Below are 27933 nucleotides of genomic sequence, written 5' to 3' on the forward strand. Positions count from 1 at the left end.
ATGTTGTATTTGTATTAGAAACAATGCAGTTACTGAAATACTATAAAACACTTTCTATGCATAACAAGTTTGCAGACATTTTTCATTTTTGTTCTTGGATAGTCGCTCACTTTTCCACTTGAGATTCTTAGGGCTTGTTTATCACGGGCTTCCAGGTGCTGTCACGTTTGTTTGAAATTTCATGATCTCCATAGCATAAAAACAGGCTGTGGGCTTGGATTTGAACAAATTGCAGATATAAAAGAAATAAGACTGTATCTTGTAAATGTGAATATTGAAACAGAAGAGAGTTGCTCCCAAACTTTGTCAAAAACAGACTCAAACCATGAGAAATCTGAGGTAAAAGTTGTCTTCATTAGAAATGGATTCCACACTACATTACTGCATAAAACAAGAAAAACTGTCTGTCCATTTGTAATTGATTCCATACAATGGACAATGTAAAAACAGAAAAAGGTAACAATATCCAAAATAATGATTTTTTTCATCCGTCCTAGTACATACAACATCTCCATCATTGGGCAATATTGTACGTTTGGCCAGTATTTCATCGACTTAAAAAACAAAGTGAAATAACACCAAATGTACATACACATACGGTCTAGTGAAATCTTAAAAAGGTCCTCATTGGCTTCATGAGGCAGCATGTGTGGCTGTCGGAGAGTTGTCTTGGTCAGTCTTGAGGGTTGAAGACAGCGGAGTAACCTCTACCATCCCTAGCCCAGTGTGAGGGACACTAGTGTTCATGATGTGTCTCTGTAAATGTTTAATCCAGTCCTCTTGGACCGACAAGGGACCCTGGAAGACGAGGTCACAGAACCTGCAAAGAGAAGAAAGAGACTGAAGATGAACACGACACAGTGGTTGTTGGCTAGTTCGGTTGCACCACCATTTTGAACCAGAGGGATGTTATTGGATGCAAACAAATTATTCAAGAGAATGAACCCTCTTTGATGACCCCCTGACTTTACTTTTAGCGCAACCTTGACGTTTGTAGCTTTGATTAAAATGTCTTGTTAACTTATGAATGGATTGCCATGAAATTTGCTTCTGACCATAAACAGAACACTTTGGTAATCCCTTCATTTGAATCTGGAGCAGTCACAAGATCAACATATGTATTTGTCCAATACTATGGTTTATAATTTAATACTCATATGATGTTGATAACAGTCTTAATATACAGCTTTGGAAAGAATTAAGAGACCACTAAAAAATGTCAGTGTCTTTTGTTTGACTATTTATAGGCATATGTTTGAGTAGAATGAACATTTTGGTTTTATACTATAAACTACTGACAACATTTATACCAAATTCACAATAAGAATATTGCCATTAAGAGCATTTCCATTAAGTTATGTAAAGATAAAGATTTAAGAAAAATCCAGACTGGTCTCTTAATTTTTTCCAGAGCTGCAATATATGAATATCAGCATGTTAGCAAAGTCATTGTGAGCACGTAAGCATGCTGACGTTGGCATACTGACCCTAAATAACCATTGTGCTAAGTACAGCCTCACAGAGCCCTAACATGGCCCTAGGCTCAGTATTGTTGGAGAAAAAAATAAAGAAGTTTAACTTATTTTGAACCAACTTTGTGCACCATTGATAACCTATTAAAATGTTAGAACAAATTTGATGCAATTCAAATTGTTCCGATTCTGATGTTGAAACAGGAGAAACCTTATTCTCAATTTCATTCTTTCTCAAGTTAAGTTTAAACAGTTTCCTTAAACTTTCTTCATTATGCTTCTATTCAGACAACTGCTGCTTATCTAACAAGACATGCAACGTTAATTTAAGAACTGCAGTGTTTTTGACTAAATAGAGTGTGTGTTTGTCAATATTCTGATCAAAAACAGCTGATCTAACAATACTAAGTTTTATTTTTGAGAATTGAAGAAATGCAGATGAAACATTTTTGCAGAGTTCATGTGGAAAACTTTGGTCATCATTGTCCACTTGGTCCAAATCTGGTTGCCCAGGGCAACTAGGCAACAATCACTTTTGCAGTCTGTTGGACTACAGATGCAATATTATCGAATATTTAAAGATAGTATAATGTGTATGTTATAAAATACATGAAAGCAATACCTGCAGGTCAGCCTGTACATTTCCTCTGGGGTTTGTGGTAAGGGCAGTGTCTTCTTCTTTGAGCCTGGCCTTGAGCGGTGCCTTATTGTTTTACAGTCAGATGCTGAAAGACAGAATTTACTTTATTTATTTACCAAATGACCACAATACATTTGAGTATACAGCACAGCCACACTTATTCAACATTTTAAAAAAGTTATAAAAAATAAAGTCTATGGAAGACTACCGGGAAGGTTGGATGTTTTCTATTAATATTCTATCAATTGTACATTTTTTACACAACATCCTTTAAAACAATCAGGTTAGATGACTGGACATCTTTAACCCTTCCTTTGTTCTGTCTCTGGGTACCATCTGCACTGACCAATCAAGTGAAGTGGCTAAGATGCAATGCCCAAGGTAAAAGTGGTATGATCTGTGCCTTAAGGTAAAGTAGGCCCTTAGGGCTTTCTTTTATGAAGAGGTCATTACTCCCACAGATGCACCCATCAAACTCCAGAATTAAAGTCTTTGCAATATCTCTCTGGCTTCCGCCCTTCTAGATCCTTACCTTGGGGACGACACAAATAACCACTGGTACACTAGTTATAACTATGATTTGGACATCATAACCTTGTGTGGTCTCTAGCCACACAAATGGGTTTGGCTTTATCCGCTGAGGATTTTAGATATCAGTTTGAAATATCTGCTGATATATAATTATAGTATACATAACAGTGAGGTAGGCAGAATTTACATTCGCCATCAATCGTTTTTGGTCAGAAATCGAGCAAAAAGGGTTATTGGGCATTTTCAATGCTTTATTGATAGTGCGGAGAGACAAAGATGAAATGGGGCAACAAGGGGAATGACATGCAGGGAACGACCGGGGGTCGGATTCGAACCCGGCCTGCTGCGAAGAGAACTGAGCGTTGTGTTTGTAACTAAAAGGTTACTGATAGCACTTACTGTTTCCGTCAACTACTGCATTCCTTTTCCGTTTTGCATATGCCCGGAGGTGATTAGACAAGCTAACTCCACTATGGAAAGTTGCATTGCAATGGACGCACACCTTCCTGTTGAATTCACCTTTCTCTGTAAAACAAAGAAATAAAAAGGTGATGCATTAGGGTTTGTGGGATTAAATAAACAAATGAGTAAAATACAGGATTTATTACAATCAAATAAATTTTATTTGATTTTTTATATTAGCATAAATTTATATTATTCTGAGTATGGTTTTTATATTACATTTGCAATATATTTAATTGCAGTATAAATGTAGGTCTGAAGAAATGAAGACGTGCTCTTACTGCTCTACAGGTTTGAACAGGATCAGTTAATCAAAAAAATTCTACATAAAGTAGAATAGCGACACTCTCAATTTCAATACTACAGCCTCAGTTTATTTCTTGTGCCGACACATCTCTGCAACAAGACTTCAATATAAAAGTATCAGAGAGCTAGATTAAGAAATGTATTTAAACATATTCTATCCATATAATTTCTGGTAATCCTCTGCAGTATTATGTGGAACAAGCTGCTTCGTTTGACACAATTCTGAAATCATTTGGCAATGTCATTCTACACCTTTATGCTGACAATACTTCACTTCTACAACGCATAAAATCTGATTGGCTGGCTTTTTATATGTACAAAGTCACATACTTGCTTATCTTTATTTTTCCTTTGAAGAAGTATTTAAAATGTATTTTAATCTGTCAATCTGACACTGGTCTGTAAAAGCTCAAACGTGAAAAGATCCAGCCTGATGATGTTGAGCCAATATTGGCTTTCGCAGATAAGTTGAATTAACCTAATACAATTAGCAAAAATTATAATATATCCTGTGTCCCACATGTTTGTTGTGCCAAATGCATATAGGCCTTTGTTGAAAATATATAAATATTGGACAAATTATGGTTGGCAAATTGTTTAACCTCTGAAGTATTTAACTTGGAGATTAAACTAGCTGTATCTTTCAGGCTCTACATAATGCTTGGTTTCTTGTCCATACTGCTTTCCAATGTGCTGAAGGTCATGTGAAGTCATATTCAATTTGTTTCAGCTTCCGAGTTATTAAGGAGAAATTCATCATAGATTCTTCGCTGTACCAAATGAGTCAGAAAACTTTGGGAGACTTCCATTTCTAGTCCAATCTATATGGTTATTACAATCAAGAGGTTACCTACCGCAAATTGACTTTGGCAGTGAAGATGCAGCTCTTGATCCTGAACACTGGTCACTGTTTGAACAAGTTGCTGACATGTTTCTTGACATCTGAGAGGAACCCTTTAGTCTAGCGTCTTCCTGACACTTCCTTTTCTTCAAAATTCCTATCAAGGCAGTTGTGCTCGAGAGTGAATTTTTAACATCCAGCTTAGTCTCTAGTTGCCCCTTTTCAGATTCCATTTCTACTAAAGAAAACGTGGAGATCAGTGGTCTGGCATCAGTGCAAATGCTTGAAATAGAATTACTTTTAGGGATTCCAATGGGTGGTGGCGCGAAACAATCAACACTGGACAGCTTCGGTGAAGCACCGTATTGGAAATGGTTTCTTCTCTTTCCTAGAATTTGAACAGCCCGCTGGAACTCCTTCTTATCGCGCATCAACTCCCGGAGTAAAAATAATGGCGATTTGTTCTTTGAAGCAAAGCTTTTACCAAGCTTTTTTAGATGGCCTCGTATGTGGTTGGACTGCCCTGTCCTGTTATCAAATGAGTCCCCACATAACGGGCAAGAATGAATGCTCTTCACAGTTTCAGAGTCTGACTCCATCTGTAACACTGAAAAAATAAAAATAAAAACATTAACATTATACAGTACAAGTACAGATTTTGATAAAAAAAAAATCTTTGAAACATTGTTTGTATTGTTGTATGTCTGTCCCTTCGTTCTTTCAGGTATGAAAATACTGACTGACTTAATCCAAAATATTTGTTGATTTCTCAGACAAGGCAAGATGGCTACAAGGGGGTCCCATGGGGCAAAATCTAGTCATTTATGTTGTAAACAAGCTAAATGTTTCCAGAATGGCTAGCGTTTAAACTGAAAGACAATAATTATTTTTCTGTTAGCTCTTATATTTCCATTTAAATAAATCTAAATCTGTTTCTTCCTTTGAAAAAAAGGATGATTGTCTGACTTCTTGACTTGCTGCCCTAATTGACCCATTGTTAAAGATGAGGCTGCTTTCTAAGATCACAGCAATGACTCCGTAAATTCTATGTTCATTAATAACTAATGCCCAGAGCCTCAAAATTATAAACCAAGTTGTACTAAAGCATAGTGTTCCTAAAAATAGCACAGCATGCAATAAGTACACAAGTACCCTTTTTGAATCTCCGGAAGGCTGAAATTTTCCGTCGAATTCGTGGCCTCCTGTCGTGAGAAGCCACCTGGTCAGGAGGCACAACATGGCGTGCGTTGTAGCTCAGTCCAACCCTATGAAGATGCCCTCGGACATGATTGGACAATCCAACACCTGACTCAAAGACTGCTGGACAGTATGGACAATTTTTGCGGTCTGATTCCAAATCTGACCCAGCCTCTGTGAAGGAATCCCTCAATGGTATTTGGTGGGAGTCGAAGGTTTCTTGAAATACTTCTGTCTCTACGCATTCTTCTTTGATTTCAGGGTTGTCCTCTTCCTCTTCCTGTTCTTCAGTCTTTATTTTCTCAAAAAGCCTTTTGGATGCCTGCAGAGCACCTCTCATGGACATTCTTCTGCTATAGGTATAAATTATGTTTTGTCTTTCTTTCTTCATACCATTGTCAAAAATATCGGTCTCAGTGTCTGAATCCTCAAACTGAAATATGTCTGTTTCTTCATAGTCTGACACTTCTTCCTCTTGGTTCATTTTCTTGGGACTTGGTTTGGGTAATATGAAGCATAAGTCTTGGTCAGAAGTGTTGCGGTATGGAGTGGACATCTTCCTTTTTGACGGAGACTTTTTGACTGTTGACTGATCCTCGTTGAACTTGGGTACACTTCTGCTGTTAAGATCTATTTTCTCTGCACTAGATGGCTTACTATGGCCATTTGGAGATGAAGCTGGATCTTCAACCTTGATAGTCAATGTTCCCGGCAACTCATCATAGCAATCCTTGTCAGATTTGGAATCCTGAACAGATGTGCTACAATTATTGCTTTCCTTCTTCTGCTCTGCAATTTTCTTTACATGTCTTTGTCGGGACAGGAGAACATTGATTGACTTGTCAAGCTTCGATTCTGTTAGTTGGGACTTGAGACCTCTCTTAATCTTGCTATTTTTGAACAAGTCTGAAATGTCATTGGACTCACTTGGTGAGCAAGCTCTTTTAGAACAAATCTGATTTTTTATCAGGATTTTAGATGTAAACTCTGTATCTTCTTCAGGAGTTTTACAAGTAGGCATGTGCAGCTCATTAATTGGTTGTGCATTTTTGTCACTACAATGTGCAGCTTCGTATTCCTCAAACGTTTGTTGATGTCGCCGCAGAATATGATTCTTAAAAACATTTTTGCTGAAAGCTTTATAAGAACAAATGTTACAGGAAAAGATTCCAGACTCATCACTCAGGATCTGCTTTCTAACTGCAATTGGGATCTTCTTTCTAACTGCAATAACAGTGTGCTCCATAACGGTATGTCTCCTAAGGTCATTCTCATTTAGAGTCCTGAAGCTACATTTGTCACATCTAAACTTTCTCTTGTCCTTCTCATGTGTTTTTGCATGTCGAACAAACGTGTTTGGGTCGTTTGTTCCAAACGGGCACTGAGGGCAGAAAAGCTTCGCGTTTTTGTCCTCTTTCTTCTGATCATTCATGACTTTGATCTCTTCAGTGAGTCTCTCTCTCTTCTCTCGGTGGATAGACATGTGCTCAATAAGTGAACCACTTTGTCTGAAAGACTGTCCACATTCTCGGCATATAAAAGGCTTTTGCGAAATATTTGGATGGTCAACATGAGACTTCATATGACGATGCAGATGATGCTCTTTCTTGAAATTGAGCTTACATTTCGAGCAAGGGAAACATGATGGCTTCCCCACTGAATGAGAATTTATTGTGAGCCTCCCTTTCAAGGGTGAAAGCCCATGACTTATACTGTTCTCATGTGAATTTCTTGCAGGTGCATTGTAAATAATTTCCTTGATGGCCTTCACAGTTCCATTGGGATACTTTGAAACTTTCCCTGTTGGTGACGACTGTGACGTTGAGAACTTCCTTGACTTTCTGACAGCAATGGAGTCTACATGGCCTTCATCATCAGACAGTTCCTCAGATGACTTGTGGCTCAGATCAGGATAAAGGTCTTCTGAGGGATCCACCATGACGACCATGTCCATTTTCCGTTTCCTTCTCCTCTGGTTGTTGGCAGGAGGGACTTCCTCTTTAGGCTCCTCGCCAGGGGAATCACTATGGTTCTCCCAGAGAAACTGCATAAACTCTTTATGAGGGTCCCACTGAAGGTCACTAGCACCACTAAAATGATCCAATGAGTTATCAGGTGAATCTTCGTCAAAACCCCAAATCCCTGCCGTGTCAATTTCCTGCACAGTTTTTAGAGGGGTGATGCTCTTTGCCTCCTCTTTCTCTGTGGAGATGTTGTTGTGTTCATGGGCTTGTGTAGCCTGGTGCGAAGAAGGTCCATTTCCTAGTCCAACTGGAGACAACATATCTGTGTTGGACAGAACATCTAGGACACTGTTTTGTTTCAGAGAAGGCTTGCAAAAAGAATCAGTGCAAGAGGCCGATTCTTGCGCCATTCTCACTGGTTCTTGCAGGAGTGTGAGGGCATTGATCTCAGGATCTGCATCTTTGTCATCTTCATCAACAGCTGTCAGACATGACGTTTCGGCTGCCATGACCTGAAAAAGAAAAGTAAAGCCTTCTTAGATATTCCCTTCCACAAATGATTAACCAAAAAACCCACAGTTAAAACCGAAGCATCCGAAAGAGTAAAGTTCAACTTATATACATTTTAGGGATAGTATGCTTCTGCACAATAACTGATATCTAGGTAGGGTTGTTGCTTTTGCGATTTTGACTCAGGCTGCCTTAGCTTGTTGTGTTGTAAAAGTAATTATCAGACAATGAAATCCAATCCGGGTAGTTCAGTTTCAGAACCGACAGAATTTTAGTGCTCTAAATATTTATAAAGTTGGCAACTTTTTTTGTCTTCAATCATAACGTTTGCGAGGCTAACACAACAGTAACAGTGTGTAACACTGTTCACATTACAAAGTAATCCACTAGGAATGTGTGCTACCATTTTGCTGCAGCCCCCTACATCGACGAACTGGCTTAATTTAAGTGAATGAGAGGGCTACGTTTTTGAGATTGCGGGGCTCAAGTCTGTCTGAACAAGGCCTTAAGGATAAACTTCAGGACCATAAGCGCCTCTATCGCCACCCTCAGGCCAAAATGTCAACTATTCTCACAAGGTATCTTAGAATCTTGTGGAAATATTGGGTTTGGCCTTTTCTATTTTCATTAATTCTCCTAAAAGAACAAAACCAAGAAGGTAGAAGGGTAAAGTAAGCACTATCTTCTGGAAGAAACTTAAGATTTTAAGACAAACTTCTGATAAAATTCTATTTATGATGATTCACTGCGGTAGATGATCCACTGGTCCCACTATGGATACCTACAGTGTAAGTATTGATTAATTTTTCATTTCAACATTTAACCCTTTGATTGACATAGCACTAAAGCATTGTTTCCACTGAGCGGTGCGGCTTGGTGCGCAATTATTTGCGTTTCCACAGTCAGAAATGGTGCCAAAAAAGCAATCCGTCACCCTTTCTTTGGGGTAACAAGTGGTCCGAAAGGGTTCCATAAGGGTGGACCTACACACTGCAGTCCATGTGTGGTTGACAGAATCCTTTCCATGCAAGAGATAACCGCCGCGTGTAGTCACCTCGGCATGAGTCAAGAGTCTTTTATTTTGAGACCGCCGATTAATGTCTCTATCGCATAGACTGTACTCTGATCGCGGCTGACGCCTTATGGCATAGGCCTACCATGAAAAGGGTTTTGTCGGCAGTGGAAACAAAGCCAAAACTGAACTGTGATGCTCTGTGCAAACAAGGACATGGAAACTCGGCTCAAAAGAGGTGTTGTGTTAATCTACAGTTAACAGACAATTTAAAAATACCGTAGACATTTACATGCTAAGATGAGTTATGAATGAAAATATGTGAAAAATCAGACACATCTGGTGGCTGATTTCGAATGATGCAGTAGCAGTCCGTGGAGAGTAAATAATGTAATACGTTTTTGGAAATAATGTGTTATTGGACTGGATTGTGTTAACCTTTGCCAATGTTACCAGAGTTTTTATTTTATTTTATAGATGTTAATTGTTACTAATTGTTGAATAGGTGAGCTGCCTCAGCGTTGTTGCTGTTTGTTTGCTTGTGATTGGTCTGGCAGATGCGATTATTGTACATGGTGTTGTGATTGTATCTTAAAATGGTTTACATCAGCGGAATCATAAGAATCCCAGATTTCCAAAGATTTTCTACATACCCACTTAAACATAGCTGTTGTATACAAACATCTGGCTGTCTATTAAACAGCCAGATGAGCAGCAGGCGTCTTATCTGATTACCTGATTAATAGATGGGGTAATCAATAAAATACTCAAGTAAATAATGTAAATAATCGCAAGATCCAGCCCTTGTTAACTTTGCACATTAGCGTTAGCTGTGTGTGTGTATGTAGCCTTTGCATGTCTGCATAGAGATAGATCCCGATAGAAGAACTGCAAAATGTTCCTTCCGTCCTATTGTTCGTCCATAGGGTTTGATGAGAATTGCAGCCACAAGAGACCGCTGCTATGGATTCAAATATGTAACCGTTAATTGACAAGGCGATTTATCGATTAATTGAGAAATAAGATGGCAGAATAAACAAGTCATTTATATCCCTTAATAAAATCCAGTGATTGTTGGGATAGTAATCCCACCTTGAAAGATGATAATTAATTGCGGCTTTAAGAATGTCAAACAAATGTCAAATACATAACAGTGACATAGAATAAACTCTAGGCCTACAGACTTTTACAAGTGAAGTAGTTACCTATGTGTAATGAATTTGCAATAGTTAGTAGGCTACTTTTGAATTTGAATATGCTTGTATGATGAGAAAAGTAAGCTGTTACAATGTCACTGGCATTAGCCTCTCCATGCAATCAGCATTCATTCACATGTGAATTACAGCTGAATATCATACTTGACACTTTTCTTAGATGGTTCATTGTGGCTTTATATAATGCTACAAGGTCCCTGGAGTGAATGGTCTTCGTCTTGAAGGGCAATAAAAGTGTCATACCAAGTGATTGCTGCTGTAGCCTAGGAATGTGTCTGTGACATCAACACAGCAGCACCAAAACTGCAAAGACATGGACCTTAAATGGCTTATGATCTATAATGTTGATGCGCGGTTGAGGATTTAGAATAGACTTAAAACTTTCAGGATAGTAGTTCAGTTATATGGTAACCAGCAATAGCTGGGATAGGTTTTCAAAAGGTGCCTCAACACACTGCACACTGTATTGGATATACTATGTTCCGCGAGGGTATCGTTGCATTTCTTAGGCGTTTAATAGCACGCTGTGTTGTTGGATGCTACTTGCAGGAGCTGCAGACCAGTCCATTAAGGCTGTTCCATACCAAAACCAATTCCTAAGGCTAAACTATAGATCATGACAATCGTTCCTCGCTACTCACTATACACACATCAGTAAAATAGCGAAAAACAAACGAACGTTACCTTCGAGCGGTGCGGATGGAGCCAGCACACAATATAAACGATGCATTGAATAATTTCTTACTTTCGTCTTCCATCTATTTCACAGTCGCCATTTTCCGTGGTGGTCTGGTGTGGGACATTTCATTTCTTTTGTAAGGGTGACAGTACACATACATGGCCGTACAGACACAAAACAAATAAATTCTCCAATGATTACGTTTAATTGCGTAATTATACGATAAAACAAACACTGTTAAACGGTAACATAAGTTGTAGTCTCGTATAATTTCGCTGCAGACTGTGACGAGTAAGCGCCACGTTCCCCCCGAAAGATTTGTAATGGTTCATTCCAGATAGGCGGCATAAAAAACCTGAGTTAATGACCAGCTCCTTTGGGTAGCAGATTTTTTTTAGGTTGATGGCGGTTAATCGCCCTACTAATAATGAAAAAATATATAGAAACTTCAGGTACTGTTTCTTTTGTTGTTTCGTTTTTAAAGCGCGTATCTGGTGTGACTGTCTTAATAAGTTGTCATTGACGCGCAGACAGTAACAGTACAGTCTGCAAACACTGGAGAAATATTACCACTATCCCCCCACGGTTGGGTTCTTACAGGTCTTTGTTGCGTTGGTTGCCGGTGATTATCCGGTTCACTCATTCCTACTCATTCTATGGTTTCAACCAAAACTCAACAATTGAATTCCACAGTCTGGTGTATAACTGGCTATATTAGATTATAATTAGAACATAATTCTACAGGATATATTTCTAATAATAATAATATACATATATATATATATTAAGATACAGTGCTGTCAGTTGAGATTGAAATTATGTGACAATAAATAAAGTTACTGATGGGTGATTCGGTCTCGTGCACACATGGAAAGACTGAGGAGATGTCGAATATAGCTCGTGGGGTCAAGGTTTATGCTCCGTCCTGAACGAACACAGTTTTTATATTTTTTATATTTATGAAGCAAATGTATTCATAATACAGGTGAGTATAGAATGAGAAAAACCCGGCGGATAAGAAAATGAAAAAACGCAATGCCGCTCAATTTAACTGCTACCCTTTATTTCAACATGTTGAATGTTGCTAGCTAACCCTGCTTCAGCTAAAGCTAACAAAGACAAGTTATCTCTTTTCTATACAGTCAATGGTTATCTCCTACTATAGGTAAATAATATAATAAAACTTGACTGCATTACCCACACTTTTCTATAGCTTTGTTAATTATGTTGGCTATTTAGAGAGCATTCAGACCCGTCATATCTGTGGGGTTATTTTATGTTCCCACAGCCCTATGTTCCTGAAATTGGCGATTAGGTTCAGGAAATCATAGCTGGGTGGTTAGGGTACAGGGAGATGTTAGAATAGGAGTGAGTCAGACATACTATTCTCTAAGCTTTATTTTGTATTAGGTTACTTAGAAATGTGGGCTGTGGGAACATAGACACGCTCCCATATCTGTATAAGTACACCAAATGCTGAAGTTATCAACAGGACTACTACTATTTAATTCTTTTTTGGACAAAAATGTAATTTGGTGATTTTTTAAATTTAATCCCTAAATTAGTTTGAATCTATACACTACTTAATAATGTATTACTGGCTTACATTAATATTAGAGGATTTTTCACAAGAGAAGAATGAAAAAATCTCAAATGCCACAGAAGAAATCTTCAAGATAGAATCTAAGCTTACAGCAACAATTGCTTTTTTCCTCTCATTCAACCTCAAATACATTTCAGCCACATATATTATATAGTAAATAAATACACAGCTACACATATATTTTTTGGTTCTTGGCACCCAAATCACTATATCTGGTTTGTAATTCTTCTTTAAACAAGATGTCCCGAACCAAGGTCCAGTGACTGATTAACATTGCCCCGCGTTGCATTCGAAGGTGTGCGTGACTACATGATCTGATGAGATGTTGGACTCCGATGACTGCACCCTGTCCCTGGACAATCTTTTTTTTGACAAACCCACACACAAAGTGTGAGTCCAACAAGTTTCTCCTTGTCACTTTCTTGCTTTCTCGTCTTTCTGTTTCAGCTGAATCAACGTCTTTCCCTCTTTATTGTATTTGACAGAAAGCCGCTGCACCAGGAGGCCAGTCCATGGCAGCTGGAAATGCCTCCATCTCTTTCCCAGATTCCAGCCACTCAGGATATGCAAAAGGAGGCTGAGTCTCTCTCCACGCTATACAGTATGTTGTGCTCTTTATTAGGGTGAATTCCTTTTCACTTGACTTGAGTAAACTGCTTGGCCTATTGAATCCCGACTCATTTTAACTGTATGACTCATTGAGGTGATAGCTTGAATTGGCTTGAAAGCTTTCCCAATTTACTTGGCATTTGTAAACAAATCAGGTTTGTATGGTATATTGAAATAATCATAAGTGTACTAGAATGGTAAATGATTCCATGCTGTAAATCAGGGCTGTTCAACCTCCTTAATAAGTGGGCCGAAAAGGAAAACCGCTGGGGGTTCATGGGCCACACATACTGTAAAACATATAATGTCAATTAATCACTACAAATAAATCGTATTTAAGGTAGTGTTAACTCAATAGATATAGTACTGCTAAATGGAATAAACTGGTCAGACGCATTCCTTTCTTCTTCACTTTTAATCGCATCATTATAACAATTGTTGTTCTTACATATTTTGGACACATTCTTATAATTCAACAATGTTGTTGGAATCATCACAAAACAGAACTACTGTACATTTGAGACAGTTTGAGCCTGTTTCAGTCAGTGAGAGAAATTGCACTGCCTTGATTTTGCTATTTCAGCATAGTTTTGGCTTATACATTGTAAGGCCAATCATGAGACACTCATGCAGCTTCATAAACCAGCCTCATAGGCATGTGTAAAACTGATTTACTGCATTTGTTTTATTTAACATATTACACCGTGTATTACACACGCGAACCAGATTGGCAGACAACAATTTTATTTGGTCTGCAGGCAACCTCTTGCGGGCCAGAAAAAAAACAAGAAGGGCCATATTGGGCCCACGGGCCGCTAGTTGAATAGGCCTGCTGTAAATGATTTAAACTAAACAGGCCTACCACGGCAGTCAACCTTAATTTTGGCACATTCATAAATGGCACCAAATTACAGCAACCAACAAGTCAGCTCGATAAAACTCTCTCTCTCTCTCTCTCTCTCTCTCTCTCTCTCTCTCTCTCTCTCTCTCTCTCTCTCTCTCTCTCTCTCTCTCTCTCTCTCTCTCTCCAATATTACTCACAGGTTTCTCACAGAAACCCAGAAATTTCCAGCCCCCTTTTAAAGGATCAGCTGGCCCTGAGGTCTTACCGTCAAAGATCAGCAATCTCTACAGTTATAACAATGATGAGAAGGAAATTGAAAGTCAGGGTGGCATCAACAGCACCAGCAGACGTGATGGCCTTTGGGGAGGTGAAGGGTTCATGGATTACTCTCAGGCAGCCTGTCAGGTCGGAAGAGGTGGAGATGAAACCCTGCAGGACTCTGGTCATGCGACCATCGGACGGGGGTGTTTTTCTCTGGACCGCAGCAAAAGCCCACCTCTACGGAGAAGGTAAGTGTCATTTATAGCTCAAGATGACTTTTACATGAATGATAATCAATAAGGGTGTGCACGTTCTTTGCAGACGTTGAAACGCGGTAACATTTTAAGGCCATGAAAAGAAGGTTGTCAAGGAATTGCAGAACATCATTTAAAAAAGCTTAAATAAGCCATATTTCCTGTCCAAAAATGTTATGTGATGCTGATTCACTCTTTAATCCCTCACATTGTTGGAATCCATAACACAGTTAGTTAAGATGAACATTTCCTGAAGGCACTTGATTTGACATCAGTGGACAGTTTATAAGAAAACTATGATAAGTTGCTTAACCATCCCCCATGTTAGTCTAGTAGCAAGAGGCCAGAATAATGTATTTGAATCCTAGTTTAACAATAGTCTCTCCCCCTCACATTATACCTTACTCCTTTTTAAATTATTTATGTCCTCCATATCCTCCCCTCCCTCCCTCTCTTCCAAAACAGCTTGTTCAAGGTTCAGGTGTGGAACAAAGGAGGTGACTCGGCAAACGCAGATGACCCCAGCAGTGGTGGCCAGACAGCATCCAGACCTCAAACTTTTCGCAGTCAGGTTACCATGGCGACAATGCCTCCTCTTCTTCAGATGCCACGGGCGACAGTTAGCCAGGCAGCTCCTCCTTTCTCCCCCGAGCCCCCCTTCTTACCCCCTCCACTGGGCTCAACTGCAGCGAGTAGCCGACCCCCGCAGCAGGCAGCACATGCACAGATGCAGGACATGGCCACAAAGAGAGCCTTCGTTCCACCCATGACGCCTCAGCCACTCCGCATACAAGGTGCTGCACTGCACTGCACTGCACTGCACTGCACTGCACTGCACTGCACTGCACTGACACAGACATAGACATGCCCTGTGTAAGACTGGTTTACCTTATAACAGTCACATTGCTTCTGCAAAGTGAGCTAATTAGTAGGCCCATGGTTAGCCAAGGCAGCAGCTGCCACAATGTGTTTGGCTGTGATGAGGTTAAATGAGGTGAGCTCACCCCATTGACTGCTCAATTGTAATGAAACATACTGGTCACTAGATGGTGGATAGTAAACAAGTAGACACAATAAAGAGTACCAGTAGAAACCTCTTTGAACTCATGTGGTCTACAGGGATTTCTGACATTCACTTCAAAATATAATCATTTGATTTGATCCCAGACAATCATTTCATACATTTTATATTAACATTAAAGGTGCAGTGTGTCAAGGGAATTGGCATTTTTCAGAATAGACTTGGTAGAAATGGAAAATAATATTCATAAGAACAGTAAGTTTTAATTGGTGTTTATAATCGCTTGAAACCCTTCACTGAGGCCACCATGTTGCACCGCCATGTTTCTACATTAGCACAGAACGGACAAACTAAACGGCCCTATACATCTTTATATATGCTGTACTGGTTTAATCCGGAAAATGCACCTGTTGGAAGACAAAGAAAAAGTACTAAAGAATAAATAACTAAAACAATCTTCACCTCATTGCTTAATATTGTAGAAATACTTGATGCAGTGGGGGATGATGCCATATTTACTAAATAGCTTTCTTTCTTTGAAGGAGGGATGGAGACAGAGTGTTGCAATCAAGATTTTTCTCCACTAAATGACAACAAAATACAGCTTTATTATACTGTGCACTGTGGAATGAGTGGAACTCTAGTGTGACTGACATGACAGTGTTGTATATTTTTTTGTTTTAGGGTCTTCTGGGTCTGGAGTTTTGCGACCAGTGTCTGAAATCTGTATCCTTTTTGTAACAAAAAAATATCAGACAGTGCAAAGCTTTGATTGCAGTTTCACAAGTGATGTGGTTTGCTTTCTTGAACCATGCTAACACAGCCGCCAAGTTCAGATCCGTCTTTTCCGAGTTCCCCTTCTTCAACTACGTTCAGTCACAAGCGCTAGATGATGTAAGCATTATTCGATTACCTTTATAAAAAAAGACTGCTGACTAAAACATTATAGTGGTCATTGTATCGTTATAACCTGTTATAAGTGTGCTGTGACTGATTTCTTCACAGGTTCTTTACACCGGCAAGAACTTTGTGGCATGTGCTCCCACTGGATCTGGCAAAACGGTTCTGTTTGAGCTGGCAATCATTCGTTTACTAATGGAGACCGCAGAACCCTGGAAAGACGTCAAAGCTGTCTATAGTGAGCATTACATTGTATAGTAGACCCTAATAGTGTATGTCAATGCAACTCTAGTCCGAGTAGATTAGACCTGAAGTAATTCACCAAATAAATGGCATTGAGTCCAAAAACATTTACTTTCAAGTCCTAATATTGGAGAAAATGAATCCAACAAAAAAAGTTTTTAGAAATTGCGGAAACTGTCTGACATTTTCTTTATTGCCGAAACTCAAAACACAAAGCGAATGTGAACAAAGCTGCTCCTGTTATAACATTAGCTTGTGTACCAAAATTCTGGCATAAGGAAGAAATCCTAAACCTAATGAAGCACTTCAACAAAGTCAGTCAAAACACACCTGGCTGTTCCGGGCATGTCCTGGGGCTTTGAACATTTGTCTTCTGACTTTCTAAGGGTGTATTCACACTGGGAAAGTCCGCTAGTTCACTTGCTTTGGTCCAGACCAAATAGAGTTTAGATTTTTTTGTTTGGTGTGGTCCACTTTCATATTGCCCCTTTTGCAAGTGAACCAGCATCACGAAGCAAAACCACACGTGATCTGAGGTCATTCATTCATTGGACAGACATTCTGGGGTGGAGAGAAGCAGGAAAAACGAAGTAAAAACTGCGAAATATATAACTGATACGATATGGGGTTAAAAATAATAAATAAATAAACATCTAGCCTATAAATAAAATTAAAAAAACATAAAATTAGTGTTATTTCATATGTTTATAACTTATAATATGTAGGCCTGTGTCAATGTGTGGCTAGTAGCCTACGATGTGAAACATAATATTTACTGTATTTTTGCTGCTGGACGCGCGGCTCGCGAGGAATAGGCTCAAGCTGACACACAGCTGATTTAGCCGTGTGTCAGCTGGGTGTGAGTTCGGCGCGGCTCAGCTCCAAACTGACACAGGGATGGTATTGACGGTACCGTAACATGGGATGCAAAGTAAAAACACGCACTTCATACAAAGCACAGCGTGAACCTGTTGTCACTGTGCGGGAGACGCTCCCCTCTCCTTCATCTGATCGCTGAACACATCAGCATGTTTACGCGTCCTGTCTATCAAATGTAATATATTCGCTCGGGGCTCCCGGTCAAACCACAACTAATCTTCCTAACAATGGCGACAACAACACTTTCCTATAATGTGAAGCTGACAGCGATTTATTAAAAAAGAAAAGGCACAGTGCTTCCTGCAATTGGGTCGGATCGAGTCCGGACAAATTCACACCACAAACGAACTGCAGCAGAGTGCGTTTTGAAGCGCATCGAGACCACCTCTTCAACTGGGTCTCGGAGCGTTTGTTTGGTCCGCCCCCGAGTGCGATTGCTGTATTCACACCTGTCTGAAAGATGCGCACCGAAGGCGGAAGTGCATCTGAGTTCGTTTCAACTGAACTAAACACGGCATGTGTGAATACACCCTAAGTGTCTCATTTCCAGCCGTTTTGATTCTTGATTCAATACAGATTGAGTGTATTTCAGAAGTACAAAGCAGTGTCCTGTAAAGAGATTATCTGTTTGTTCTTGCCAGTGGCCCCCATCAAAGCTCTCTGCAGTCAGTGCTTTGAGAACTGGAAGAAGAAGTTTGGTCCCCTGGGGCTGACCTGTAAGGAACTGACGGGCGACACGGAGATAGACGACTTCTTTGAGATTCAGGACTCCCACATTATTCTGACCACACCTGTGTGTGACACTACACTGCTGCTCGATTTGACAAATTCAACAAAAATTAAGGGACAGGAAAGATCAAAGATTCAAAAATACAATTGAAAGATAATAGTACATTTATCTTGTTTTCTCAGGAAAAATGGGACAGCATGACAAGGAAATGGAAGGACAACTGTCTGTTGCAGCTAGTCAGGCTCTTCCTTATCGATGAGGTCAGTGTGTTTGTCAGATTTTTTCTTAGAATTTGTCAGTGTTGACAGTATCTCATATGCTGCATAACGGTGAATGCTCTCTGTGCTCATGTGTTTGTTGAACCCTTTAAGATGTTTTTTTAAGTTCCACTGTAAACGACAAATGTTGTTCTCCCAGGTGCATGTGGTGAAGGATACGACCCGCGGGGCAACTCTGGAGGTGGTGGTGAGCAGGATGAAGGCCGTACATGCCTACAGAACAGCACAGAATCCAGAGACAGGCCTCTCGATGAGGTTTGTGGCTGTTTCGGCCACTATACCCAACGTCTCTGATGTAAGTGGATTGGAAAGAGAGAATTTAAAAGGCACCAAGTGGGCCACATTTTTCAGAGTGATACAATTAAGTTTTTAATTAGAAATCTGGGGCTGAGAATTGTTTGTCTGCCTGTTATAAGATAGCAGACTGGCTGTCTAATGAGAGTGGTCCCGCCACATATCTGAACATGGACGAGAGCCACCGGCCAGTGAAGCTGAGGAAGGTTGTGCTGGGATTCTCCTGCAACCAAAACCAAACAGAGTTCAAGTTTGACCTGTCGCTCAACTACAAGATGGCCAACATCATACAGACTTACTCAGACCAGAAGCCTGCACTAGTGGTGGGTTGGGAAACTGGACCAGACTGTATGTTCTCTTTTCTGAATGCTTGTTTGCTTTCCTTCTTAACGCTAATGTGTTTAAGAGTTAATTTAAGGATGGTGGGATTAGATGATTTCTTTGTCTAATAATTTTGTTACTCTGCAGTTTTGCTCTACAAGGAAAGGAGTCCAGCAGTCAGCTGCAGTTCTGGCAAAGGATGCCCGGTTCATGATGAGCATAGAGCACAAGCAAAGGTACGTTTCTTACTTCTCTATACTTCCATGTTCTCACATATGCAACTTTTCATCAAAACATTTTGTGTACCGCTTGATCTTTTTGCTTTCTTTGTGCCTTTGTGATCCCTCTCAGGTTGATGAAATATGCAAACTCTATTCTGGATTCAAAACTGAGAGGTGAGGCCCCTTTTGTAATCTAATGGTCTACCCAACAGCTGCCGACTATTAAACCTGTCCCAGTCCAGTCCCATTATAAAGTACACGTGACTTTGAGTGTTTCTCTAACTATCAAATGGTTACACTATTTTGTGTCTTGTTTGTGATCCAGATCTGGTGATGTTAGGAGTAGGCTACCACCATGCAGGAGTTGAATTGTGTGATAGGAAGTTGATAGAAAACGCCTTCACTCTGGGAGACCTGCCTGTCCTCTGTGAGACTCTGTCACTTACACTGCAGAACATAAACATGAAAAACAAGTGTCCCAGATTACAACACCTAATTATTAACGGTATACCACCCATATTGTGCCGAAACATCGCAAGGCCTCAGCCCAAGCAGAGTAGCTACAGGATTGTCTCAAAAAACTTCTGGAAACATACATAACATAATGAATGGATTAAAAATACCTAGAATGGTTTAATTTCATGCCAATGTACAATATTTTCCATCTCATATTGGCTGAATTGATGTACACCAGTTGTAGGAATCTAATGCCTCGTTTCCACCGAGTAGAGCGGGTCGGGTCGGAGCGGTTCGATCCAGTTATTTTGGCTTTCTATTTGCCAAAAGTTGTGTAGGGTACGGATATAAGCGAGCCTAACCGCTCTAAGCCACTCCTATTTTCGGTACTCCTCCGTTGTGGTACCAGCCGCCTGAAAGGGTGCCGAAAAGGTGGAGCTACACACTGCCGTCCGTTGATTGGTTGAAATAATCATTTCCACCGTATGTAGTCACCTCGGCAAGAGTGAAGAGAGTCTTGTGTTTTGGTGAAAAATGTGAGCTCAGCACTGTCTATTGTGTGGTGTTTTTCCTCGTTATTAAATTAATCTGTGGGCTACACTGTGTCCCACTGCTACGATGTCATGTAGCTGCCGCAGCCAGCGCTGTTCGCTCACTGTCTCTGTCTGCTTGCACAGAGTCGTCTCTGTGCATTTACCGGCGTAATACGCTCACAACACGGGGGGAATAAATAGAGAACAACTTGACCACAGTTGTTCCACAACCCGATAGTTTGACCCATATTCTGGCGGCGCATTTTCACAGTCCAGCCTAAACCCCGCCCTACCATTAAGGGTAGGGTCGGCGGTGGAAACACCACCGAGATTCTTGAACGCGAGCTGTCCCGCTCTAATGCAATCCGACCCGAACCGGTCTACTTGGTGGAAACGAGGCATAAGTACAAATGCACATACTCACAGTTAAAGACGTTTAGATGTGTGTATCATAAGTAAGAGACTGTGAATCTTGTTTGAATATTTAAGAGAAAATAAAAGATCACAAAATTTAATTTCCATATACAAACACATATGATATTAAACAGACAATAACATTGCCTTTTAAAGCTGATGTCCACTGACTGTATGCTCTACAATCACTAACTTTGACCAATTGCAGATTTTTCTCATATTTATTGGGCAATGAATTTGTAATTGTGGTCTGATATTTATGTATCCTAGTCACCACCAGGACTCTGGCCATGGGGGTGAACTTGCCAGCTCATCTAGTGGTGATCAAGTCCACTATGCAGTATGTGTCAGGCTCCTGTGAGGAGTACAGCGAGTCCGACTTGCTGCAGATGATTGGCCGAGCAGGAAGACCACAAGTAATGGCACAATAATAATGGAATAATTTATTAATTTCTGACCTCCCTTAGCACAAGGAGGTAAGGTTTGGGGCATTTTTGTTCTACGGGGCTGTACAATTTTAACAAAAGACACTTTGGAAAATCTTCCATTAACTTGCAGGTATCTAGAGCTGTTCTGAAACAGCATTTGTTTAAATACAGTTAATGAATGTAAGACAGCTTGTTTCAGTATAATGCACAAGCTAAGTACCAATTTTTGTCTCTCTTCCTTTAGTTTGACACATCAGCAACTGCAGTGATCATGACCAAGATGCAAACCAGAGACAAGCACATGAAACTTATGAATGGGGTGGAAATCATCGAGAGCAGGTGTTACAGCTCATTCATTTCTTCTTCCATTCTCTCTCTCAGTCTGCCTTCTCTGACTCTTGCTGTCCCACAGGAGATAGATTATACAGTAGTTGACAAGCTAACTGCCCACTTCCTTTGCCCAGTTTACACAGTAACCTGGTGGAGCACCTGAATGCTGAGATTGCTCTGCAGACCATCAGCGATGTCAACATGGCGCTGGACTGGATACGCTCCACCTTCCTCTACATCAGAGCCCTTAAGAACCCCGCACACTACGGTCAGAAATACAGTTAAAAAATGCAGCTTTATCAGTGTTAGAATCCAACTTCTTTTTCATTACTGTATGTGAAACCTGTCTGCACTGTGCCTCATCTACAATTTCAGGTTTCTCCACTGACTTAGACAGAAATGGAATCGAAGCAAAATTGCAAGGTGAGCCTCAACTGTCTTTGAGGTCTTTGAAGTCGCTAAAGTAGTATGTTGCTATTTTTATTAGGATTTTGGCATTACAAATATAAACATTATATTGATACCATATATTTACATTATAGTCCAAAATGTGGTTCTGTGTGTCCTTATTTGGTTAATTGTGCTTATTACTACCCCACTATTGTAGTTCAAAGGTTGATTGTTGATTCTCCTGTCCTCTGTGATAGAACTGTGTCTGAAGGACCTCAACTCTCTATCTTCTAATGGTCTGATCGACATGGATGAGGATATCAACATTAAACCAACAGGTAAAAAGGGAAATTAGTTTCAATGGTTGGCCAAGTGCTTAATTTGCTCTTTTTAGCTTATATTCAGTCATGTGGATGATATTATCACCTCTAACTAAGATCTCTTTTTTTCAACTGAGACATCAAGAGACAAAACTGCTAAGAAGTTTGTTTTTGTTCCTTGCAGAGGCCGGCAAGTTGATGGCTAGGTACTGTGTTGCTTTTGACACCATGAAACAGTTCGGCAGGGTGGCTGGCACTGAGAACCTGTCTGACATGGTAGGTTTACTGATAAGACCGCACCATGTACTTTGTTAAAAAATGCAGATGTTGCAACATTTTATGTCGTCAGGCTGGGTTCCAACCTAAGCAGATGGTTTCAATCATTTGGGTGCTGTCAACAATAATGCATTGCAAAGAAAATACTATACAGATCATTGGTTTCATAAACAGATTGAGTTGGTGTCGAAGAGCAGAGAGTTCTATGACATTCAGCTCAGAGTGAATGAGAGGAGGCCTTTGAACACCTTGAACAAGGACAAGAACAGGATAACCATCAGGTCAAACACAAGTATAGGAAAAATACAAAATCATAACCCCTGTTTCTAACTTATGGACTGTATTTGCATGATTGTGGAGGTAGACACAAGTCATTGTAAGTGAGATGATTATGTATTTTTACAGGTATCCCCTTGATGGAAAGATCAGAACCAGTCAGATGAAAGTGAACTGGTAGGTTTTTAAAAAGTAGTCTTAAATTAAAAAAGTACTGGTTTATGAATGTTATCACAGGGTTTATATGATTGATTTCTAATGAATTTATCAATAAACATATTATGTTTTTATTGCCTTGTCTTCAGCTTGATTCAGGCTCAGCTGGGTTCCATCTCAATTCAAGAGTTTGGACTTACACAGGACACGGCAAGGATTTTCAGGAATGGGATGCGTATCAGCAAATGTATGTTGGTTAAATCAGGGTTAATAAATAAAACAAAGTGCTCTCTCTATATTTCTATGAATATTTTTTCAAACAATGATTTTATTTTATTACCAATCAGGTCTCTCAGATTTTCTGAGTCTGCCGTCCAGAACTGGTTTCTCTGCTCTGCTGTCATCTCTGATCCTGGCTAAGTGCTTCAGAGCAAAGCTTTGGGAGAACTCACCATATGTTTCCAAACAGCTGGAGAGGATAGGTGGATACAATATGTTTTTCATATGCTATACATGGCCATAGCATAGTATAGGGCTTTTTATCGAAGCAATGTAAATATAGTAAACTTACAGCATTTTAGTGTTGCTCCGACTTAAACAACATGAAACCAATCATTCTGTCTATTAGATGTACATGTATTTTTAAACCTTTTATACATATTTTTGATAATAACACACTGTGTCCCTCAGGCCAGTCCTTATCAACTGCCATGGTGAACGCTGGAATCACCACGTTCAGCAAAATAGAGGAAACCAACGCCAGAGAACTTGAGCTCGTTAGTCAAAGAAAACACGTCCTACTAATCCAAAGCATTTGATTGAATCATTATTTGATCCGGATCTTTGGAAATGTACACTTCAGTATCTGATGCTTTAACTATGATCACCGTATCTAACATTGTTACTTTAATTCAGATTGTCAACAGACATCCACCATTTGGCAACCAAATCCGAGAATCTGTCATACATCTCCCAAAGTATGAAGTTACTTTGGAGCAGGTAAAAGATGTTCCAGCATTTAATAAACAAATTGATGAGGACAATTTATGTTATGTCACATTATAGAGAGTTTAGCTTTTGATTGTTTTGTCTATAAAGCTGGTTCTGTATTTTGTAGCTTCCAAAATACAGCTGTACTACAGCGGAGATTGTGGTAAAGGTGAACCTTAAGAACTACGCAGAGCTGCTGTCCAGGAGAACAGCGCCGGACTACCACTTTGTTTCTCTGGTCATTGGAAACTCCGACAACAATGTGGTCTTCGTACAAAGGCTTGCGTGAGAAAGAAAAAGATTTTTGACTAGAAAATGATTTAAAATTATTTTTTTAATAATTGGTATATTGATTCTGTTTTTCTAGGGACATTGTTATGTTGAAGTGTGGTAACTGGTCGAAAAAGATTGAAGTTGCAAAGCCCTCAAAAGGAGAGGAGATCAGTGTTAATCTCATCAGCTCAGAGTATGGTAAATACCTGAAATACATTTGCATTTCTCATACAGATGTATCCAAATATATGGAATAAGAAAAGGTTGTGTTGTTGGGTACACAGTTCACCAACCCTTTTGATATATAATCTATTTATTGCACTACATAATCTTGTAATCCATTGAAAATGGAAAATGTAGGCCTCTTTCAGGTATCAAGTTTTTGCTGTTTTGAAAGCTACTTGTGACATAAAAAAATGATTTTGTTTTACATGTATAATTTATCTATTTTTTTTCTTCACATCCTGGCTATTGACTCTATAGTTGCTATGTAGGAAGGGCATTTAATAAACATGTCCTCTCCTATAGTGGGTCTGGACGTCCAGCAGAGTTTTAACGTGTACTACTCTGGAGCCCGACGGTTTGGAACTGATAAGCCACACAACATACCATATGATCATCCTGGACAGAGACAGCAGAATCCTGCACTGAAATCACATCCTATAGCTCAGACTGCAATTAAGAGGGAACATCCCACATCTGCTACAGACCAAGGCACTCAAGGTTTGTTTATCCTGAAATATGAAATTATTTTTATACTGTAGATATAGTATTTCTTCAAAGGCAGATCGATATTTGAGATGTTTGTTTCCTCGCTCTTCAAATGATGCACTTAACTATCAGATGTAGGTGATAAAAGACAGTGCAACCACTACTGCAAGAATAAGGATCTCTGTGCCCACGACTGCTGTGAGTACAATCTATCTGTGTTATTGTCTCTTTGTGCACTTATGTATTAACATACTTAGCATTACTCTGTGTACCTTAGGAGAGGTTTTCAAAGTGTACTTACTCCAGTCTTTCAATCAGGGTTCATATGTGTTGTCCCCACTCTCTCAAGGTAAAGTAGGTGTAACTGTGGCAAGGAAGAGGTCAACAAATCTAGAATCTGGTTTCTCCTCCTATTTGAATGACTTAAGGAGCAGGTGTGACACACTCCCGCAGACACCTGTCAAACGACTCAAGGTGAGGAAGAAATGGAAACCCAAGGTTGTGTTAGTCTGCAGAGGAAGCTAGCGAGTAACTTTTAAGTCACCACTGGTTAATATACCACAGTTATTAGACACAAAGGGATAAACGCAGTTTATCAGAAAACCTTAGTTTAGAGTTGCAGTATATGCAAATTAGATACGATATGTGTATTTATTTGCTCATTCTATCTGATATTCCAGATTAGGATATCAAACTGTATGAATGTGCATTGTTGTGTGTTTTTATTCTACTGTATGAAATCGCAATTAGAAAACTAATCTTTGGGAATAAGACATAATTTGCTGATAGGTCCACATAAAGAGTCAACCATTATGTATTACTAAGCTAAATAAGTCTGTGTGAAATGGTCTATTGTATTTCCTCAGATGAAAATGAGTGAGGAGTTTTCTTACAAACCCAAAGAAAGGCTGCCTGCTGTATCCAGGTATTCACAGTGACATATTAGACTTTGATTCATAAATGCAAACATTGGAATAGAATAAAATGTGTGAAAATAAATTTAGCACAATGTAAACTGATGGCCAGATGATGCTGTATTTTATATATGTCCTGTTGTATGAAGGTATGGAGGCTATGAAGCTTCAGTGAGACCTCACCTCACTGGGACTGTGGATCTGACAAGAGAGAACTGTGGTCCACAGCCAGATATAGTTCTTATTGATGACTATGACGAAGGTAAACAATTGGCATAATGAAGATGAACTCAACGATTTCCCCAAAAATGTGAGGGTTTAAAAATCTGGGATCGTAATTTTTATGTGCCTCATCTTCTTATAATTTTCTCTCCATTTAAGAATATGGTGATTTTGAGGAGGACTTTCACAGGATAATGGAAGAGCCACTCCAAACAGCAGCTGCGTCTTATGCTCACCATCAAAGTATAGCCAAAAAACTTCACTCAAACTCAACACTAGATGGACCATACTGGGGCTTTTGCATGTTGTTCATTAACTACAAATCCCATACTGTATGCTGAACACGGACAGTATGTGTATTGATTTCCTACCTTTTGTAATAAGCTAATTTCAATGAACAACTTACTTACTGTACATATGACGTGCAGCAGAACCCAATGCATTCGTAAGCTATGCTCTCAGAGCAAACCCAGGAAATAAACAACCATCACACAAGGACATTCTGAAGAGTATTATGTTAATGTGGTAGAATAGGTTGTTGTCTGGCAACAGACTCTTTGTTTTGGGAGCCAAAACAACCATGAATTCTCCAACAAATTCATAAAACCAAATAATAACACATCAAATAAAGGTCTAAATCACCTATATTATGCATGTCAAATGTATGTATCTGAAGACACACGTCTGAAAACTAACCTTACATTAACATGCACATTGTGGACAAGACACATCATTATGCAAATCAAAACACATTTGTAGAAGAAGCTCTGTGCACATCACATCCTCTACTTAGGCCAAGTGCACAACGTGCATTGTCCTCACACTGACATACAGCTCTAAAAAAACATTTAATTAAACCCTAAAGGGTAATGTTACCACCATTTATAATCTTAATCAGAAAAACAACCAACAAAATAAAATAGCAGGGTATATTAAGACACCAAATGTATTACATCAGTCTAAAATCTATATATACCAACTCATGATAGGACTTGATACATAGTAAAACATTAGTTAAACATTAGTGAAAACAAGTAGTACAACATACTAAGATACTAAACATTATTTTATAGGCAAACAATTAAAATCCTTCATCATCAATAAATGAACCATTGAGATATTATTGTATATCAATATAATTTGGTCAATACCTTAACTATGAAGCACCACTCAAGTTAGTAGTTAATGGACAAAAACATGCAAAGCCACCAATTAAAAACTCAGTGGAGTTCTTTTCTTCAGATTAAATCTAGGGAAGCCCAAAGTCAAGTTACATTTGACGTTGTATTAATTATTTTCCTTTAGGATCCTCAGTGTGGATGAACTCAGGAATAGGTGTTGGTGTGAGTCAGCATCGTAACCAGCTCAACACGACCAACTCGTCTTACTCAAATAGGTCCACCGTGGTGTCAAAACAGGGCGCCCACCGCGACAACGCCTTATCCTCACTAATACCGACTGTCAGCTTTGACCTTGGAAATGAATGGGACGACTTTGATGACGAGAACTTGGTGCATGCCAGTGAGACTTCGTTGGTCTCATTTCCGACCAATGTTAAACCTAAGGTCAAGCAGTCAGTTGACTACAACATGCCAGGTAGAGTGACGTTAATGTGTGTGGACTGATATATTTTTTACATCTATTGAACAAGTCAGTGTTTTTTTAATCATCATTTTGAATTTGAAAAGCTTAAATATGGTTTATGTGTAGGCTTTGCTGCTACATCAGCACCAACATTCATCTGTCACCCACAATACAATCCCTGTATGAACACTGCCAGAACACCACTGAGGTAAGGCCATACAGCTTTGCACAAATCACCTCGATTTAAGTTGTGTGTCACTTCTCCTTTTGGGGAAAAAAACTAATTCATCTGCAAGTTTCATAGTTGAATTAAAACATTACAAATATTTTTCATATCTTTGTACTTTAGGGGGATATTAGCAACTTTGAGTCCT

The 27933-nt window shown here is 39.4% G+C and overlaps 2 protein-coding genes across 3 annotated transcripts; one reads left to right on the plus strand and one right to left on the minus strand.

Moving 5' to 3' along the window:
- Positions 1 to 12: 12 nt before the first annotated feature.
- znf644a (zinc finger protein 644a) lies at positions 13 to 10935 on the minus strand. 2 transcript variants are annotated; one of them, XM_080033748.1, is made up of 6 exons: positions 10895 to 10935; positions 5405 to 7925; positions 4266 to 4859; positions 3043 to 3168; positions 2095 to 2197; positions 13 to 820 (listed from the first exon to the last, which is right to left on the minus strand). In XM_080033748.1, the coding sequence occupies exons 2-6, from the start codon at positions 7920 to 7922 to the stop codon at positions 634 to 636; spliced, it is 3528 nt and encodes a 1175-aa protein (XP_079889874.1). In that variant the 5' UTR covers positions 7923 to 7925; positions 10895 to 10935; the 3' UTR covers positions 13 to 633. The 2 variants fall into 2 exon arrangements, with proteins under 2 accessions (XP_079889874.1, XP_079889873.1); XM_080033747.1 differs by having other exon boundaries at positions 10834 to 10931.
- A 1818-nt stretch (positions 10936 to 12753) lies between these two features.
- hfm1 (helicase for meiosis 1) lies at positions 12754 to 27771 on the plus strand (the record flags this gene model as incomplete). Its single annotated transcript, XM_080034047.1, has 36 exons — positions 12754 to 12821; positions 12917 to 13032; positions 14084 to 14393; positions 14865 to 15193; positions 16105 to 16146; positions 16244 to 16314; positions 16426 to 16558; positions 18084 to 18235; positions 18355 to 18432; positions 18590 to 18749; positions 18871 to 19067; positions 19213 to 19301; positions 19417 to 19460; positions 19612 to 19713; positions 20960 to 21105; positions 21362 to 21456; positions 21582 to 21715; positions 21823 to 21870; positions 22095 to 22175; positions 22342 to 22433; positions 22608 to 22714; positions 22839 to 22886; positions 23015 to 23112; positions 23213 to 23347; positions 23556 to 23641; positions 23781 to 23864; positions 23983 to 24140; positions 24223 to 24326; positions 24657 to 24842; positions 24972 to 25037; positions 25189 to 25313; positions 25706 to 25764; positions 25903 to 26015; positions 26135 to 26218; positions 27281 to 27571; positions 27686 to 27771. 36 exons carry the CDS (start codon positions 12754 to 12756, stop codon positions 27769 to 27771), a joined length of 4317 nt encoding a protein of 1438 aa, XP_079890173.1.
- Between the last annotated feature and the right edge of the window lie 162 nt (positions 27772 to 27933).

This window comes from Ammodytes marinus (assembly GCF_949987685.1).
Source record: "Ammodytes marinus genome assembly, chromosome: 9".
Lineage (NCBI taxonomy): Eukaryota > Metazoa > Chordata > Actinopteri > Uranoscopiformes > Ammodytidae > Ammodytes > Ammodytes marinus.